We start from the raw sequence: 17,383 nt of genomic DNA on the forward strand, positions 1-17,383 counted from the left end.
CCAATCTTTGGGAGAATTTGGGGAGGTATAAATCAATCACTATGGAAGTGCTTTTATTGGCAGTAGGGTTGGACGTACAAAAAAATTCTCAGCTGGATGGGATGAGGCAGTCACAATTCTAGACGATACCAGGAGTGAGGAAAAGTAAATGGCTCAAAAGAAGTCCACATCATCTGGAGCATCCAGGTCACGGTATTCCACGATGGCCCGTGGGTCTCCTCGGACCATCCTGTGAGATACAAAAGAGTTAAGATGGGAGGAGAGTTAAGGCTCTCTGAATGGGAGCCTGAAGGGGGCAAGGAAAGTCTGAACATCTTAGCTCATTCTCACCTATTCCGAGGCTTCCCAGGATAACCTTGACCTCGGAAGGCATCATAGTTCCCTCGGCCAGCACCATAGGGGGCATGAGGGTATGGAGGCCCTCCCGTGGGGACTGCAGGGCGTACAGCACCAGCTATGAAAGAGATCAGTGTTGAGCTGAAACCTGTGACCTCAATTCTACCTGGGTTCAGCTTCCTTTCTCCCAGCCCTCAGTCACTACTAAGCCCTTTCACATCTCCCCTATACTTACCTCCATACCCCAAGATGGGGGGCCGGGGCTGACCATAGGGCATCAGGCCCTGGGGAGTCTGGTGCGGGTAGGGGAGTCCCGGGGTCAGGCCTGGGGGGAGTACAACATGGACAGGAACATGAATTACTGCGGGAGGGGGAGATGGGGAATGACAACTGGCTTTTAGAAACACTTCCTGAGAGTGGGATAGAAAGTTTTCAGAGAATCCCAGGATATAAGAACCAGGAGTCCTTCAATAGTCAAAGGAGAGGGAATGTGGCAGACCCTCATGGATCGTATCTTACTCTGGGCAGGGCCAGGTGGCTGGGCTGGCTTGATCTCAGGCAGAGCTGGGCGCTTGGCATCAGTGAGAAAGTTGTTAAAAAATGCCACTTCCTTCTTCACTTCCTCAATCTTCTCTGCATGCTTGTTGAAGATATGTTTGCGTACAAACTCAGGGCCCTGGGTAAAGAAAGAGGGTCAGAGCAGAGCAACCAATGTGGAAGGGATAATTAACCTCCCAGCCCACCATTTCCAGAGCCAATTTGACCCCAGGCCTGAGGAGGCTTCCTGGCTCAACCCCCTCCACCCACACTTCTAACACAGAACTCCCTAACATCCCAGACCTTGAATTTCTTGCCACTGAGAGGGCATAGCCACTTATCCTTGCCCAGTTCCTGGGTGTTAGAGGTGACAAACTTTTCCACTTCCTGCTCAGGGTCTTTGCGACCCATCTTCTGAGCCTCTTCCTCGGAAAGAGATTCCCGTACACTCAGCAATGGAGTCAGCTTCTCCTCAAACGTCTTCTGCCACTCTAGCACTGTGGTTTGGGAACACAGAACAGTGGGGTGGAGAAGGGAATTAGAAGCAAGAAACAAGGAAGGGATAAGGGGTGCCTGGCTGGCTCAGTCGGAGCATGTGACTCTTGATCTCAGGATTGTGAGTTTTAGCCCCACCTTGGGTTATAAAGATTACTTTAAATTCTAAGGAAAAAAAAAAAGAGAGGGTGGTTAAGGCACCGTTACCAGAACAGATCTAAGACCAGAGGCAGCTGAGAAGAAAGGGAAACCAAAGGGAATCAGAAATGGGGAAGCTGGGAGCCCACCTTCTCCATGACTGATGCGGTTGGGCGGCATAGGCCCCCGAACATGGATGATGCCACATCGGTTGGGCATTTCATCCTCATTGGGGTATTCGCAAGTGTTATAATAATCCAAGGAATGCACAATGCGCAAATAGAGAAGGAGTTTGTCCAAAACCTGAGGGAAATAAAAATCTGAGTTCACCATACTCTTCTAACCCCCTTGCTGCCCCAAGCCAGGGCCCTGCCCGCCTGCTCTTGCTGGTACCTTGATCAGTTTTTCATCTCGCTCCACATTGATCTCTGCTGGGTTCCCTTCCTTAGGGGGTTCCTCAGGGGGAGCCCCCCCACTGCTCCCCAGCAGCTCCTCCTCCTCCGCACTCACTTCTTCAATCAGATAGTCAGTGATATTCTTCAAGATTGGGTTCTGGGAGGGCAGACTCTGGTAGAGAGAAAGAAGAATGGCAAGTGAAGCAGAGAAAACTCTTGAGGCAGGTAGCCCAGGAAGCTAAAGCAGAAAGGAATCCAGGGTTCACTTGGCCTGTTAATACTGCTTCATTATTTATCTTTTATTTATTCTATCCTAGCCAATAAACCATAACTAATGTCAGTCCATTCTGTTGGAAGCTGGAGTATCTGCGCAGACACAGAGTATAAGAACTGGGGGTCAATGCTACAAGACATTGACAAGACCAGAGGTGCCTATCATAGACGATATGGTATTGGCTGCTTTTTAAAAAGTTCCATGGGAGTCACTGACTGTTGGCAGAGGAGGTGTCCCAGGCTCAGAGGCCCAGAGCTGGGTCCTGTCATCCAGCGTGTGGATCAGCTTGGCGGCCAGTTTGATGTCGTTGCGCACTATCTGCTTGTGCTGGGTGATGCCATTGATGTTGCGGACTCGACGGGTCAGGTCTCTGTTCACACCAGGGCTCAGCTCACACTCCCGGAGCTAGAGAGAACACAGAGCTCACCAAATGTGCCCGAGAAGCAGCAGCTCAAGGGACTAGCCCTAGTGACAAGACCAGTGACTAGAACATGAGCTCCCCAAGAACATGGACCAGGAGGGTCTTATCAGGGACAGCACCTAGGCCAGACACCAGTACACAGTTAATGTGAGCAGACTGAACAGATGGGTGGGAGCACAACAAATGAATCAAATAAGAATCGGGTGACGTACATTACAGAGAACCCAGTCCCAGCACTTACTCGGATATTCTGCAAGTTCCAACAGATCTCTTTGATGTTAACACTGCGGTCAAAGGTGACCCAGCCACGGCGGAAAAACCTACAGAAGAAACGGTCAGCATAACCCTGGGATACTGGCCATTAGCCTCCCCCTGTACCTATTTCCAAGGTATACAGGGTCACTCTCATCTCCATTCCTCACCTCCTCTCAGGCTGGGGCTCTGACAGTGCCACACGCATGAAGCCTGGGTATCTTTTACAAAGCTGGAAAAACAGAGGAACAGAAACCCCAATGAGTAATTCAGCGTTTCTCACTTCTTCCAATCCCTGTGTCCTAAGAACCCTGAGAAATGCCTGTGAATCTTTCAAGTAAGGAAAAACCAATAAAGGGCTTAATAATAAAAGCACTTGGGATGCCTGGGTGGCTCAGCAGTTGAGCACCTGCCTTTGGCTCAGCGTGTGATCCCAGGATCCGGGACTGAGTCCCATATTTGCCTCCTTGTGGGGAGCCTGCTTCTCGCTCTGCCTGTGTCTCTGCCTCTCTCTCTTTCTCATGAATAAATAAAATCTTTAAAAAAATAATAATCATAAAAGCACTTAAGGGACGCCTGTGTGACTCTGCAGTTGGGCATCTGCCTTCAGCTCAGGGTGTGATCCCGGGGTTCTGGGATCAAGTCCCACATCTGGCTCCCTGCAGGAAGCCTGCTTCTCCCTCTATCTTCTGCCTGTCTCTCATGAATAAATTTTTAAAGAGTAAAAGCACTTAGAAGCAAATGGTATAATCGAGGGCCAGCCCACAAAGGGCCCACGAGAAGAGGCTTCCCTGTTAGAGAAATGGGTATATGTTAGAAGCAGAACCATATTATCTTACCCCCGCCTCACCAGCTCCCCTTCCCTGCTACCAAATATGCCATTCCTGCAGCCAGTACCACTTTTTCCCACTCACAGAAATGATCTCGGCTCGAGAGATGTTGGGTGCGATGTTGCGCATAAAGAGGGAGCAAGTCTTATGGAGGGGCCGAGGTTTACATTCCAACCCAGGAGTGTCCTTAGGCTTCTCTCTGTCTTCTTCTTTGGGCTTCTCCTTTTCTTTTAGTGCCTCTTCTATGCAGGAAGTGTTGGAAGTTGGTGAATATTTATTGTTGATTTTGGAGGGAAAGAAAGAAGTGGTGCAACTCCCCCCCCACCCCCATGTCCCAAAGGCCGGCCCTTATCAATTTTGCCCACTCCCACCTCCCCTACCCCTATTCAATAGGAAGAGAATGAACTAAAAGAAGATAAAACCTACCAGACTCCTCCTTCTCTTCCTCAGCTTGGCCACTCTCTGACTCTGACTCGGACTCTGACACGCTGCCTTCATCAAAGCTGTCATCACCACTGTGCTTCCTGTTCCGCTTCTTGCTAGTCTGTGAGAGCCACAGCAAGAGGAGGGGAGTCAGATAACCAGGACCCCAGATCTGACAATGACCGCCTGGCAAGAGATACCCTACCTTTTTGGCATCTTTCTCAGAGTCATCTTTCTTCTCTTCCTTGTCCCCATCACCCTCAGATTTCTTAGTTTTGTCATCATTAGAACTGTCATTTTCAGCCTGCAGGTACAGACAATCCCGGGGATGTCCATCTCCCCTTCAACCTTTATCAGAGGGCCCCCTCCCTAGCCCTCCACCTCTCCTGGACCCAGCACACAACCCACCAGGCCCCCTGACCACTGAAGTTGCACCTTCCTCCTCCCTAGGAACTCAGAGGCAGCACCCAATGAGCCCAGCACTCTGACCTGTTTGCCGTCTTCTTTCTTGTCATCCTTATCATTGGCCTTGCGCTCTCCATCCCCCAGGCCTGGTCCAGCCCGGCCTTCCTCTTTCTTACTGGGCTCTCCAGGCTTTCCTGCCTGCTCCTCCTCCTCCTCCTGCTCCAGGATGCGCAGATCATTCTCTGTCCCTCCTTCCATCTTAATCACAGCTACCAACAAAGGGAGCAGAGGTCACAATCCTAGGGTCCTGGCCTTCAGCCTCTTGCTTATCAACTGACTTCTATTTCCAAACCAAGATCTTGGGTCACCAGACACCCTCTTCCCCTCCCAAATCCACATACCTGCATCCAGCATCTTGACGATGGCATCAGCTTTGTCTATGTCCAGGAGAAGATTATCAAACCAGCCACTCTCCATAAGGGACAGGAATACCCTCAGTCGGTTTTGCAGGGCCCCCCGGGCCTCCTGCCGACGCTTCCCCACCTCATCTGGGTGGTACTTAGACCGAAACCTGGGAAGGAAGTGGGGAGGGAAGAGACAAAATAGTCACTGGATGCCAGGGCCAGGACATGGGGAGGGGCCCAGGCAAGTCAGGGCTTAGCCCCCATCCTCTCACACCCACAAAAAACCATGAAAGCAGAAAGACTGGGGAGAAGGGTACACTAGAACCACCCAATACCCCCAAAAGGAACCAGAGGTTATGCTCTGAGAAGATTTGTGGGAGAGCCAGGAACTAAGAGCTCTGGATTTGGGAAAAGCCATGACTAAAGGGGAAGGCCAGGGTTAGAGAGGCAGAATGATTGCCCTGTGTCTCTGGGAAACACTAACTTAAAAAACTGTAGTTTCCCAAAGCTTCCAAGAGGAAGGCTAAGGAAATAGTAGATCCCAGAGAACCTCCCTCTCCTTGCCAACCCAAGAGCTAGTCATTAACAGGACTGCTCCCACCAACTCCCTCCATCCCTAGGTGGAAGACAGAGGGAAACCTGAAATGCACTGATAGGAAAAGCCAAAAAAGGCAGAAGTTTTCTCCCCCCTTGGGAAGAAAAGCAGATGGTGAAGGGACAGGGAAAGATCAAAGGGAGAAACTGAAGTGCCCTTATAACCTCAGGTACTGCCCACAGGGAGAGAGAGAGAGAAAGAGAGAGAGAGGGAGAGAGAGAGAGAGAGAGAGAAAAGAGGTGCAGGATTAGGGTGGAGCATGGAAAGGAAACATTTAAAATAGGACCTTGAGGGGGTAAAAACAAAAAAAATGAAGAGTATGAGAAAAACAGAAAGGGAAAGTGTGACAAAGTCCCAGAAATTGAAAACAAAGGGAAAAACTAAAGGCCAAAGAAAATGGGGGAAAAAAAAAAAAAAAAAGGAGGAAACAAGTGTTAGGCAAAGAGCAAGTACAGGGACCAAGAAAGAATGAAAGGTACATGAGAGAACGAGACCAAGACACAGAGAAAGAAGAAAGAGAGGACAGTGACAGACAAAACAGAACCACAAGTTGAGCGTGAGAGGAAAGGAAAGCCGCAGGCATCACCTCCAGGATCTTTACCTTGGCTGCTTGGTCAAACAGAGCTCAAGATTTAACTAGCCGCGCCCAGGGCCCATGCTGGCAGGTGGGCCACCGGCTGGCTCCTGGCTGGGGCGTCCCGGCCCAGATGCCCCACCCCCGCGGGACTCCGCGGTGGGGGCCCTGACTGACTAGCTGCCTGAGCAATCACATTCAGCTAAACCGCTGCATTGTGCACAGCAGTGCCCTGCCTGTCTGCCTGGCCGGGGCAGCGCAGCTCAGCCCAGGGGGCTCATGTATGGGCTGGGTATGGTGGGGGTGGAGGTGGGTTTGCTCCGAGCTCCGTCGATGAGCGGGTGTAGTTCCCAGTTCTGGCTCTTTTCAAGGAGGAGGAGCAGAAAGAGGATGAGGAGGAGGAGGAGCAGGAAGGGGGGAAAAGATGGTTGATTAAAATTAAAACATCCACAAAAGGAAAAAAACTAAAATTCTTTTTCTGTCAAACGACCCTGAGATCTTTGCTTTTTCTTGTCTGGATTCACTCGTTGCTTTTGGGAGAACACCACAGCCACACAGGGTCCCGGCGATCAGGGATGACAATGACCCAATACCAGCAAGTGGGAAGCAGTCTGTCTGCTGCCCCAAGGGAACAGGTGGCTCTGGCCAGCTGCCTGGAGATGTCCCACTCACTGAGGACAGAGGGGAAGCAAGGTGGGGTGGGAGGCCGTGGCAGACGTTGAAGTGAGGAGGAGAACCCATCAGCAAATGCTGTTGTACTTCCCATCCCCCACCCCCAGGAAGTTCTGGATTGGGGAAAATGGGAAGAGGACAGGGCTGCAGGCTCCACTGGCGGGGCCAGGGAAAACATGCTAGGCAACAGACAGCAGGAAAATAGGGGCACTCACCACTCCTCATCTTTATGAGCCAAAAAGAAATCCTGCATCTGCTGCCTTCGAAAATCCAGCTTATAGTCATTATAGCGCTTTACAGCCTCTGTCTCATCCACAGAGTCATCCAATGACAGAAGAAATTCCTTGAAGGTCTTCATCACCGGTGGTGGCACACCCAAGTCAATCTCTGCGATGCTGCCCAGCCTGGGGGGGGCCCGGTCAGGAAGTCTTGGTTGTGGGGGAAGAGGGTGGGGGGATGGGGGGGCCAAGGTAGCCAGCTGCCCCCTTCCTTTGCTCACCATGGACACCACCCCCAGCACCAACTGCCACCCCCCTACATAGGCACTCCTTTCTGTACCTAACCCACTCCCTGGCTCCAGCCACGGTCTTTGGCAACCCCAATCCATCCCCCAAACCGAACATCTCCCTTTTCCCAAGAACCCCAGAACCCAGGTCTTTACCTGGCCTGGATAGGCAGAACATGGTGCTGCATGATGTGGACGTCTGGGTGGCCCCAGGGCTGAGGGGGGCCATAAGTAGGGCCCCCACCCCCCCCAGCATAGGGCATCTCATAGCCACTGTGGTATGGGTCAGAGCTGTGCTCATCCCTGAGGGTGAGGGACACAAAAGTCAGACAGAGAAGGGAATCATGTCTCCAGAGCACGAAGGAGGATGGGGCAGAGGAAGGGGAATATGCAATGTGGTCTCTCACCCAAGGGTTTAAAGATCAAAAAAAGATGGGTTTACAGGAAGTCCGAGAAAAGGAAATGACAAAGTCCTCAACGGAAGTGAAGAAAGAGAGCCAGGCAGGTGGAACTGAGGCTAAGGAGAGAAGCCAGAGAAACTGTTGCCACCTCACCAGTCTCGCCTCATGCGCTTCTGTGGGGGACTGAGCTCATGGCGCGGAGGAGAAAAGCGCTCTCGCCGATTCCGGTCATAGTCCCGATATTCACCCCGACTGCGGCGCTCCCGGCCACGGTCCCACTCTCTGGCAATAAGAATGAGTAACAGTAAGAAGATAAAGCTGGTCATGCTCCTGCACAGGCCCTTCCTCTCTTGAGACACCAAACTAAAAGCTTACAATTACAAAATTATTCTCTAAACAGAAAAAGACTCTTACAATCCCCAACTAGCCAGCCATGGCCACCTCAAATTCAACATCTTAGAACAGAGCTACTACTTCTACCACTTCGAGCCCAAGCTTGCTTCCCTCCTCTGGTTTCCCCAAGAGCGAGGACATCAACCATAACCAGATATCTAACTTATCAAGTGTCACTCTCACTATTCATGTGGGCTATTGGCTTGCTAATCCTCTGCCTCAGAGCCTATCTAAGCTGTTCTCTTACTTGCCCTGTCCACAAACTGCCCCCATCTGGGTGCCCTGACCCTAGTCATTTCTCCTTTAACTATAGCATTTGGTGTACTCATCTATGGTCCCTACCACTTCTGTCAAAGTGATCGTTCTCAAACACAAATATCATCATGCCATGTCCTTCCTTGCTAAATACCAGTATACAACACTGTTCAAAACCTTGGTTCCTGCTGTCATTCCAGTCCCTCCACCAGTTACCAGCCACCACCATTCCAACCTTAACCAAATAAAAAACATCCTTTACTATAGCCCAATGGTTTTCAAACTTCGGGTCTTGAGACTGCCACCCCCACCTCACATCCTTTAAAATTACTGTAGGGCGCCTGGGTGGCTCAGTGGTTGACCATCTGCCTCTGGCTCAGGCCATGATCCTGGAGTCCTGGGATGAGTCCCGCGCATCAGGCTCCCCCAGAGGGAGCCTGCTTCTCCCTCTGCCTATGTCTCTGCCTCTGTGTCCCTCATGAATATTTTTTTTTAAAAAACCTACTAATTTTAAACTTCTATATCAACACAAATTACATCTTTTCTATAAAAAAATATCTATTTCCAAAAAAACTTTCTTTTAATGAGAAAAGTGACATTGTTTTTTACATTTATCAAATCCTCTTAAGGCCTGACTTAATACAAACAGCTGAATTTTCATATTCTACATTCATCTGTTGTAATATGTTGTTTGAAAATCTAGCCTCACAGATACACAACTGGAAAAGGATATATTTTCATCAACAGTCTTTTGAGGTACCTGGGGATATTCTTTGATACTACCCAAGATATGACGAGAGGTTTTTTTTTTCTTTTTTTTTTTTTTTTAAAGATATTATGTATTCATGAGAGACATGCAGAGAGAGAGAGAGGCTGAGACATAGGCAGATGGAGAAGCAGGCTCCCGGCAGGGTGCTTGATGCAGGACTCATCCCAGGACCCCAGGATCATGACCTGAGCCAAAGGCAGACGCTCAACCACTGCGCCACCCAGGCTTCCCAACAAGTTTCTTAAAGGCAAATTGCAGCACTGAATCTGAGTATCAGTGAACGTTCTGTGCTCCACTACATTTAAATCCATTGTTCTAACCTTGCTCTTTGAGTGGCTCTTGACATTTCTCATTATACAGTATCAAAATATATTCGTTAATATCACTACCTATCTCATCAAAAGAGTCTTAAAGTAATAAGCAGTTGTCAAAATCACAGGTACAAGTTTTCCAAAATTCTAGTTTTCACTGGAAAGTTCCATCCACTTCCTCACTAGCAACAAAACTAACAATTTTCTTTGGAGTAATAGAGTCTTAGTCTGTTTCCAAGAAAATATCGAATACCCATATAGAATTAACAGTTTGGGGACACCTGGGTGGCTTAAGGGTTGAGTGCCTGCCTTCAGCTCAACGGGTGGTCCCCCCCCCCCAAAAAAAAAGGGGGTGGTCCCAGAGTCCTGGGATAGAGTCCCACATCGTGCTCCCTGCATGGAGCCTGCTTCTCCCTCTGCCTGTGTTTCTGCCTCTCTGTGTCTCTCTCATGAATAAATAAATAAAATCTTAAAAAAAAAAAAAAAAAACCACTGTACTCCCAAATGTGATATAAGTGCTCTATGCATACTTCCTATTCATCGTGTGTATCCAACTTAATAAAATTTAAAAATTGTACTGCTTCATTAAGGACATTAAGTGAAACCAGCTTTTTTTTCTTTTTAAACTGCTTGTGTCACTGCCTTAATTTGTACTAAGACACCAGCAGTTTTCCCACCAATACTATGACATCAACAATGCAAATGTCAACACAGTGAAAAAAATACTACCTTAAAGCTGCTATAAAAATAGTTCTAGAGGCACCTGGCTGGCTCAGTGGTTGTGCATCTGCCTTTGGCTCAGGTTGTAATCCCAGGGTCCTGGGATGAGTCCGGCATCAGGCTCCCCACAGGGAGCCAGCTTCTCCCTCTGCCTAGGTCTCTGCCTCTCTCTGTTTCTCTAATGAATAAATAAAACCTTTAAAAAAAAAATCAGTTCTAACATCGCAGATCTTTAGTCTGTGGACCACACTTCTGTGTATGAGAGTTCCAAATGCTCCATTTTGCTGGCATTTGGTACTATCATGGTTTTAAGTTTTCGTACTTAATTACTTTTTCTTTGGAGAAGGAAGGGGCAATGAGAGAGGGAGAGAATCTTAAGCAGGCTCCAAGAACAACATGGAGCCCAGTGCTCATTCTAACACTGAGATCATGACCTGAGCCAAAATAAACAGTCTGATGCTTAACTGACTGAGCCACGGGGGGCGGGGGGGCTGAGAACCACTACCAAAAAAAAGTAAATAAATAAGAATTAGAATATTGGCTCCTTTCTGCACACAATATTATGTCCCCAAATCCAAAGTGTTCACTCCACTGTGCCTGGGGGAATTCCTAGTCATCTTTCCAAGTGTCACCTTCCTCTCATGCTCTTTGACATATCACCTCCACCACTACTTCCCTCCCTTAGATTTACTCCTTCAACACTTAACCATCTTTATGATGATCTCTCATACATACTCAACGGCAGCACACCCAAGGCCATTTTTCCCCCCACTCCAAGCCCTAAACTATAAATTATTTAATCACGATAACCACTTCTTACCCATCTTCACAATTCAGAACACTTTTGATTTTTTTTCTCTCTTAGAAAACATCAAGGGAAAAAAGTGCCACATAATCTCCGCAGTGAAGAAATACATTGGCTATACAGATTGAATGCTTTACTGAACTCATTTTTCAAAATATTCTGTAATGTTTCCAAATCAAGTGCCATCAGCACTGATATTGCTGGTATTTGTGATGTCTTTTCAATTAAAAAAAAAAAAATCTTCCAGTTTTTCTGATCTTGATTAGTTCATCGGAAATACCTTAATGATATTTAACTCAAGAACATCCCAGAAAGCTAACGACTAGCTGAGTCAAACCTAATCAATTAACTAAACCTTACCTGTCCAACAAACACTTTCTGACTTTACAGAAGACAACCACAAGAAATACAACCGTATTCTGCCGGGAAACAGGTCTGGTCTGACAATCTCTCCAGTGGAGTCAACTCTAAGACATTACTTTCTCTGAATCAACCTTTTAGATGTGTAACTTACAAACAATAAAACGCATGCATCTTAAATACAAATATAAATATTACTTTTTCCCGAACTCTGTTAGGTCTATTGCTTTGACCTTGTGAACATTTCAAAAATGGAGCCACGTCTAGCTCTTTAACCAACAGCGCAACGGTCCAGTATAAACGACTGCATGCGGTTCGCCCTATAAAACTAATAAAGGCGATGATGCAATGAGAATGGAGAGCCACAGAACGGGGCAAGGGGGCAAAACCGAGAAAAAGTCTCACCGGTCATTCCAATCGTCCCCTCGACGTCTTTCATCTCTTTCCCGAGAACGGTCGTAGTCGCTGCGCTCCCTTCTGAACTTGTCCCTGCGCCTTCGGTCATACTCGTCATCGCTGTCACCCATGGCGCGCTCTGAGGGGACCTGGAGCCCGGACATGGGTGGTCAGGGTGCGGAACAATGACGAGGGGAGAAAGGCTCCGGAGCCGCTCAGGAGCAGCACGCCCGCCGCCCCCCGCAAAGGCCAGCCTTCCGCTGTCCGCGCCATGCTGAGCTCGCCGCCCGCACAGGAGGACCGCCCCCGCACTCCACTGGCGCCCGGGGTCTCCCAGCCCACGCCCGCCGGCCGCCCGAACCCGCTCCCGCCCTGCCGCCGCAGCCCCGGCTCTCCAGGCCCCGCCCCTCCCCCACCTGGGAGCGGTCGCGGCCGTTAGCCTCGCGCTCCCGCAGGCTAGTTTTCCAGGAGACTTGGGCCTGCCTCTTGCTTCGCGCGCGCGGTGAGGGCGGCGCGGACGGCGAGAGGGAGACGCGGGGCTCTCAGCGAGGAGGCCAAGGAGACGAAGAGAAAGTGGGACAGCCGAGGATGGGCGGTAGGCGCGCGCCGCTCGCGCAGCGCCTGCGTCACCGGCGGAACGAGGCCCCAACCACAAGCTACTCCCCCGCGGCCTGAACTGGAACTTAAAGCGCAGGCAGGGCGAGAGGCTGGTAGCCCTGGGGGATGATGGGAAGGGGGGCGGGGACTCGGAAGTCTCGCGCGCTTTCAGGGACGAAAACTGCGCCGACGGGAGGGATTACGGAAGCCTAGACGGACCCAACGAGGCCGCGGAAGGGCGGTAGGGCCCCTGGGCGTATAAAGAACTTTCTCCCGCGGAGGTCGAAGGTCGTCCTCTGGCTTGATGTGTCCGGGATCTGGGGATCTGAGCCAGTTCGTGTCCCGTTGTTGCCCCCCGACCACCCAGCTCGGGGCGCCTCCTGCCCTCATGTGGGGCTGCTTTCCCCTGCTTCTGGCGCAGGGCAGGGAGCTGGGGAATGCAGGCGTTTAGCGGGATAGAGCAACCATTTTAAAGCATCTCCCACCATTTTGTGCTGCGCCAGAGACCCAAGCTTTATTGCCGCCTCGGTATTTAACCACCTGCAAAACCCTGTTACTGCTGTTCTTCGTAAGAGGCGAAGGCGGCAGGTCTGTCTTATCCCCAACCAGTAGTTGGTTGGGATAGCTTATAGGTTGAGGTCTTGATCAACAGGCGGAGACCGGCTTGCGCCAGAGAAAACGCACCACCACCCCCGGAGAGAACACCAAGTCCTTGATCAGGGAGTGGAGTGTCCAGGCTGAAGAACAGGGAAGGCCGCCTCCTTGGAGTATGCTGCAGCCTCACTCCAAGCACGGAGAGGAAGGGTGTCTTTACACCACGTTTGCAAGAGTGTAGAATGGAGTTGCAAAAATCTAGGTCTAGGGAGACCCGGGTTCTGATCTTGGTACTGCATTAGGAAACCATGCAACCTGAGATCGCTTCTGTAAAAACGCAGTCACCACAAATGTGTTTGCATTAGGCTGCTGTGAGAATCAGATGAGACAATACACTTAAGTGTTTTGTAAACTCTTGAGGGATTATTATTTCATGATTGGAGGAAGAAGAGACAGTACTTGGTGACACAGTTGTCAGGATAGATGTCAGGGAGGGTAGTTGATGGGAAGGGAAAACGTAACAGGTGGTTCTGGGAAGGCTCAGCAGTCGGTCGTGACAGTGGCTGAGAGCTCCTGGATGCGCCAGGCACTGCACGCCTTGCACAAGATGTGCCCATCCAGCGGGTAGCAGCCCTGACACTCGCCCTCGGAGGAGAGGAGCAGCCCACACTCCTGTTAAGACAGAAGCAAGAGCTTTCTATCAGGGCCAGAGCCCTGGGTTCTACCATTCCCAGCACCCCAGACCCCAAGAATCTCCCATTCCCCTTGCCGGGGCCCCCTGACCTCGCACTTGTAACAGCCAATGTGAAAACTGCGATCCAGAGCAACGATTCGTACCGTCTCCTCCTGCCCTGGCTCAGGCATGATGGCCCCACCACACACTGAGCACCGTGGGGCAAACTTCCTGGGGTGGAAGGGAACAACGGAGGCTGTCAAGCCCCTGGGTTGGAGGGGACTAACAGTGCAGCCCAGAGAAGGTGGGCTATGCAAGGGTACGGGAGAGGCCAGAGGGATGGATGGTCTTGGCTCTCACAAGAGAGAGTGACGGTAACAAGAAAGACAAAGTCCGGGGTAGGAAACTGGAGAAGCTGGTACTGGGACATAAAGGAGAAATGAAGAAGATGGGGAAGGTCAGATGTCTCGAGAAAGATGGGAGACCCAGTCTGACCTGTGGAAGTCCTCAATGCAGTGGATCTGGCTGGTGGCATCCACTGTGAAAGGGATGCCGTCGAGGCCACGGTGGCACACCACACAGGTAAAGCAGCTAGGGTGGTAGGCTTTCCCCATGGCCCGCAGGATCCGGTCCAGGATGGGTTGGGAGCATGTGGAGCACTTCTCCAGGGTGGCCTAGCGAATTAGAAAGGAAGGGTGGCAAGTTCAGGGCTGAGGAGGTCCGGTGGCTGGCAGGCACCCTGCTGGCCTACCCACCTGTTTTTATAGCCTGCAAGGGATTCAGTGAAAAGTGGCCCTGAACAGATCTAAGTCCCAGCACTGTAGCTTCCTACAGAAGTGATCCAGTCTCAACTTCCGTTTCCTACAGTAGTATCAGCTGCTTCACAGGGGCAGCAGTGTGGAAATTTAACATATTCCCTTAACTCAAGATAAGTCTGGTCTCCTCCTCTTCTTCCTCCTCCTCTCACATTTGTAAGGAACTATTGTCCTTTCCCTCCAGCAGCCAGTAATTTCACTACTTTCCCAATTCCTTCCTTCTTACACATCAGTTTAGTCCCCCAGCTTGGAGTTCTTTTTTCCTTTAAGACTTTATTTATTTATTCATGAGAGACACGGAGAGAGAAGTAGAGACATAGGCAGAGGGAGAAGCAGGCTCCCTGGGGGGAACCCAATACGGGACTCAATCCAGGGCTCCAGGATCACCACCTGAGCCGAAAGCAGATGCTCAACCACTGGGCCACCCAGGCATCCCCCACCTTTGAATTCTGTCCCTCTCATGTGCTTAGACATCTAGTTTCCACCTTAGATGGAAGCCTCCTGCCTCCTGCTACCTTAGATGGAAGCCTCCTGCCTCCTGCTACAGACTCCAGCACCCAGGCCACCCCCAGCACACCCACTCACCACATAGCAGCTCTCACAGTACGCCCTCCTCTCCACAGCATAGAAATGTTGGCCCCGAAGCTGGGCCCGGCATGTAGAGCACACGAAGCAGCCAACGTGAAAGACCCGGTCCAGGGCCACAACGCCAGCCCCATCCCCAACCACATCTTCCCCACAGCCGCCGCACCGCCCTGGGGACAGGGAGGGACAGGGTCAATAAGCATGCAGAATGGAAGGTGGATTCGCTGTCCCCTTGACTCCCCAGTCCCCTGCCCCCCTTCCCACCTCAGGTCAGCTCACCAAAGTACTCCCCGGTGGGAGGATGGTTCATGTCATGCACCAGTTTCTTCGTCAGCCTCTCAAGCTCTTCCTCAGGAGGCTGGTTCAGGGGGACCTGAAAGGGGGGAGTCAGGGGTTCAGCCCTACCTCCAGCTCCCTATGCTGTCAGACTTTCCTGAAGGGGACCAGGCAGTTCCAAGCAGAAAGCTCATCTGACGAGGTCTCAGCCCGGGGCCCAGGGGTGCACCTCCAGGAGCCAGTGTACAGCTCCAGCACCTCCCTCTTCTATTTCCTGACCAGCGCCACATCCCTGGGACCCAGAACTCCAACACCCCAGGACTCCCCACCCCACCCAATCAGTGTCCAGTTGTCCATGAGGACCCCACATCCCAATACTTAGGGCTTACCTGGGGCCCATACGCGCCTCCTCTTCCTCCTCCTGCAGCCTCCTCTTTAACCCCTGGCCCTGGCTCATGGTGGCTCCTATAGCCAGCCCCCCAGACTTCACCTTGGCCTGGGAGAGGAAAGTGAGGGCCCGGGAGGGCCCCGGAGGCCTGAGAGGCCCCCCGCCTGGGAGGGCCACAGCCTCTCACTGGTTGTGCCACCTTCACTTGCACAGGGAAGGCAGGGCCAGCGGGGGTGCTGGCTGTAGCATAGGAGGCTGGAGTGGGGCCCCCATAGGGAGACGCTGAGAGCTGTTGGGGAGGAATAGGAACACCCCCTCCATTCGGCTTCAGGGAGCCTGAGCCTGTGCGGTAGGCATGGGGCTGAGGGGGCTCATAAGCCTGGGGAGAAACAGACCAGGAGTGAGAAGGCCCATTCCAGGACACACACTTGTGGGCCCTCCCACGTGTGTGTGTGTGTGTGTGTGTGTGTGTGTGTCCCCAAGGTAGTGCTGGTCTTTGACAAGCACTCAAGAGGCTGACAATCTAGTAAGATGTGATACTCCTGCATGTATCACACATGGGGGCAAGGGTGAAGGGTACCAGGTTGAGAATCTAGGGAAAGGACCAGGATGGGGAGTGTGGAAGAGGGCAGGAGACAAGGAACAGGGGTGGGACAGGGAAGTCACCTGCCGGTCTGACCGCCGTGGGGCATGACCACGACCTCCATCCAACTCAGCCAGCATGCTGGTCAGCGAATCTATCTCGGCATCCAGACTTCCTGGACGCAAGGCCCCCCTGTCTGGGGGGAGCCCCTGGAGATGAAGAAAAAGCAGGGAGAATTCAAGTCACTTGCCCCGGGTGCCCCCACCTCCCACCCACTCCCAATTCCAATTCTCACCTGTGAGCGCTGGGGTGCTCCATGGCACCCCACCCAGGGGAACCCCCGATCATCTGGTCCCCCGGGGGCCTGGTAACACTGCTCAGATGGGAGGGGGCAAAAATTGACCCTGGGGTGGGGCTGATGTGCTAGGGTGAGGGAAAAGAGAGCCAAGGTGGGGATGGGGAAGGAGGGGAGGGTGACACTTATGGAGGCCGCCCTCATGGGTCACTCTTCTCCCCTCCCCCCCCACACTTGGAGTCCCAGAACAGAGCAGGAGCAGGAAGCCGGAAGGGCTTCAGGGAAGGGGTGGCAGGGACAAGCCAGGGGCAGGAGGCAGGAACCAGAAGGCGAAGGTGAGCTCAGAATGGCCAGTGGCCTCCTTGGCGGCACTGGGGCTGCCTTACCTGCTCCATGGGCTGGCGGCGGCCCCGGGGCACCTCGGGGGAGTGCTCTCCCCTGAGGGGCTCTTGCAGGCTCCAGCTGCCTTGGGGGGAGCCAGGTGGGCCCCGACATGGCCGGGATCAGGAGACTCTAGACAGCGGTCAGGCCCCACGTAGCCCCAAGACTCTGGTCTTGGCCCCTTCTTCTGTCCCACACCTCGTTTGGAACTCCAGGAAAGAAACTTTTTCTGGCCTTTTTTTTCCCCTTCCTCCCCAATTTTGGGGACAGCCACGCCCCCGGTGACGTCACCACATTCCTGGGGGAGGGTCACGTGGCCCCCTAGGCCCTAAACTGCCGTCCCTCCCCCAGTCGGCCCCCTCCCGCCGAGCAGGGAGAGCTTTCCAAGGCTGCCTCCGTTTCACTCGTTCCCCCAGACTGGCGCCCCAAGTCCCGCACGTGGCCACCTCGCCGCTGGGACGCGCTCCAGCGCGGCTCTTTCCCACACTCCCCCAACCAGATCTCTCTCTTCCCGCCCCACCTACCGCCCC

At 52.0% G+C, this 17,383-nt stretch overlaps 2 protein-coding genes across 7 annotated transcripts; both read right to left on the bottom strand.

The window, feature by feature from the left end:
* Positions 1 to 32: 32 nt before the first annotated feature.
* On the bottom strand, positions 33 to 12,373 carry SRRT (serrate, RNA effector molecule). 5 transcript variants are annotated; one of them, XM_038539225.1, is made up of 20 exons: positions 12,083 to 12,372; positions 11,676 to 11,815; positions 7,811 to 7,939; positions 7,413 to 7,559; positions 6,967 to 7,179; positions 4,908 to 5,077; positions 4,591 to 4,775; positions 4,307 to 4,405; positions 4,105 to 4,222; positions 3,763 to 3,920; positions 3,019 to 3,080; positions 2,838 to 2,916; positions 2,392 to 2,580; positions 1,900 to 2,073; positions 1,656 to 1,809; positions 1,177 to 1,370; positions 856 to 1,012; positions 572 to 661; positions 331 to 454; positions 33 to 229 (listed from the first exon to the last, which is right to left on the bottom strand). In XM_038539225.1, the coding sequence occupies exons 2-20, from the start codon at positions 11,795 to 11,797 to the stop codon at positions 154 to 156; spliced, it is 2,640 nt and encodes an 879-aa protein (XP_038395153.1). In that variant the 5' UTR covers positions 11,798 to 11,815; positions 12,083 to 12,372; the 3' UTR covers positions 33 to 153. The 5 variants fall into 5 exon arrangements, with proteins under 5 accessions (XP_038395153.1, XP_038395155.1, XP_038395154.1 ...); XM_038539227.1 differs by having other exon boundaries at positions 6,967 to 7,155; positions 12,083 to 12,371; XM_038539226.1 differs by having other exon boundaries at positions 572 to 673; positions 6,967 to 7,155; positions 12,083 to 12,371.
* Positions 12,374 to 13,258: 885 nt separating this feature from the next.
* On the bottom strand, positions 13,259 to 17,271 carry TRIP6 (thyroid hormone receptor interactor 6). 2 transcript variants are annotated; one of them, XM_038539234.1, is made up of 9 exons: positions 16,859 to 17,271; positions 16,473 to 16,550; positions 16,261 to 16,386; positions 15,596 to 15,973; positions 15,210 to 15,303; positions 14,931 to 15,100; positions 14,026 to 14,204; positions 13,641 to 13,761; positions 13,259 to 13,529 (listed from the first exon to the last, which is right to left on the bottom strand). In XM_038539234.1, exons 1-9 carry the CDS (start codon positions 16,865 to 16,867, stop codon positions 13,398 to 13,400), a joined length of 1,287 nt encoding a protein of 428 aa, XP_038395162.1. In that variant the 5' UTR covers positions 16,868 to 17,271; the 3' UTR covers positions 13,259 to 13,397. The 2 variants fall into 2 exon arrangements, with proteins under 2 accessions (XP_038395162.1, XP_038395161.1); XM_038539233.1 differs by having other exon boundaries at positions 16,473 to 16,600.
* Between the last annotated feature and the right edge of the window lie 112 nt (positions 17,272 to 17,383).

Source organism: Canis lupus, chromosome 6 (genome assembly GCF_011100685.1).
Source record: "Canis lupus familiaris isolate Mischka breed German Shepherd chromosome 6, alternate assembly UU_Cfam_GSD_1.0, whole genome shotgun sequence".
Classification (NCBI taxonomy): domain Eukaryota; kingdom Metazoa; phylum Chordata; class Mammalia; order Carnivora; family Canidae; genus Canis; species Canis lupus.

Excerpts from the sequence above, each read along its gene's own strand:
- SRRT (XM_038539224.1), bottom strand. The coding sequence starts at position 11,797 with ATGGGTGACAGCGATGACGAGTATGACCGAAGGCGCAGGGACAAGTTC. Across the intron at positions 4,776-4,907 it reads CGTCAAGATGCTGGATGCAG|CTGTGATTAAGATGGAAGGA; the intron begins GTATGTGGATTT and ends CTTTGTTGGTAG. Across the intron at positions 4,406-4,590 it reads AGAAAGAAGACGGCAAACAG|GCTGAAAATGACAGTTCTAA; the intron begins GTCAGAGTGCTG and ends CTGTACCTGCAG.
- TRIP6 (XM_038539233.1), bottom strand. The coding sequence starts at position 16,967 with ATGTCGGGGCCCACCTGGCTCCCCCCAAGGCAGCTGGAGCCTGCAAGA. Across the intron at positions 16,387-16,472 it reads GAGCACCCCAGCGCTCACAG|GGGCTCCCCCCAGACAGGGG; the intron begins GTGAGAATTGGA and ends CTTCATCTCCAG. Across the intron at positions 13,762-14,025 it reads TGCATTGAGGACTTCCACAG|GAAGTTTGCCCCACGGTGCT; the intron begins GTCAGACTGGGT and ends CTTCCACCCCAG.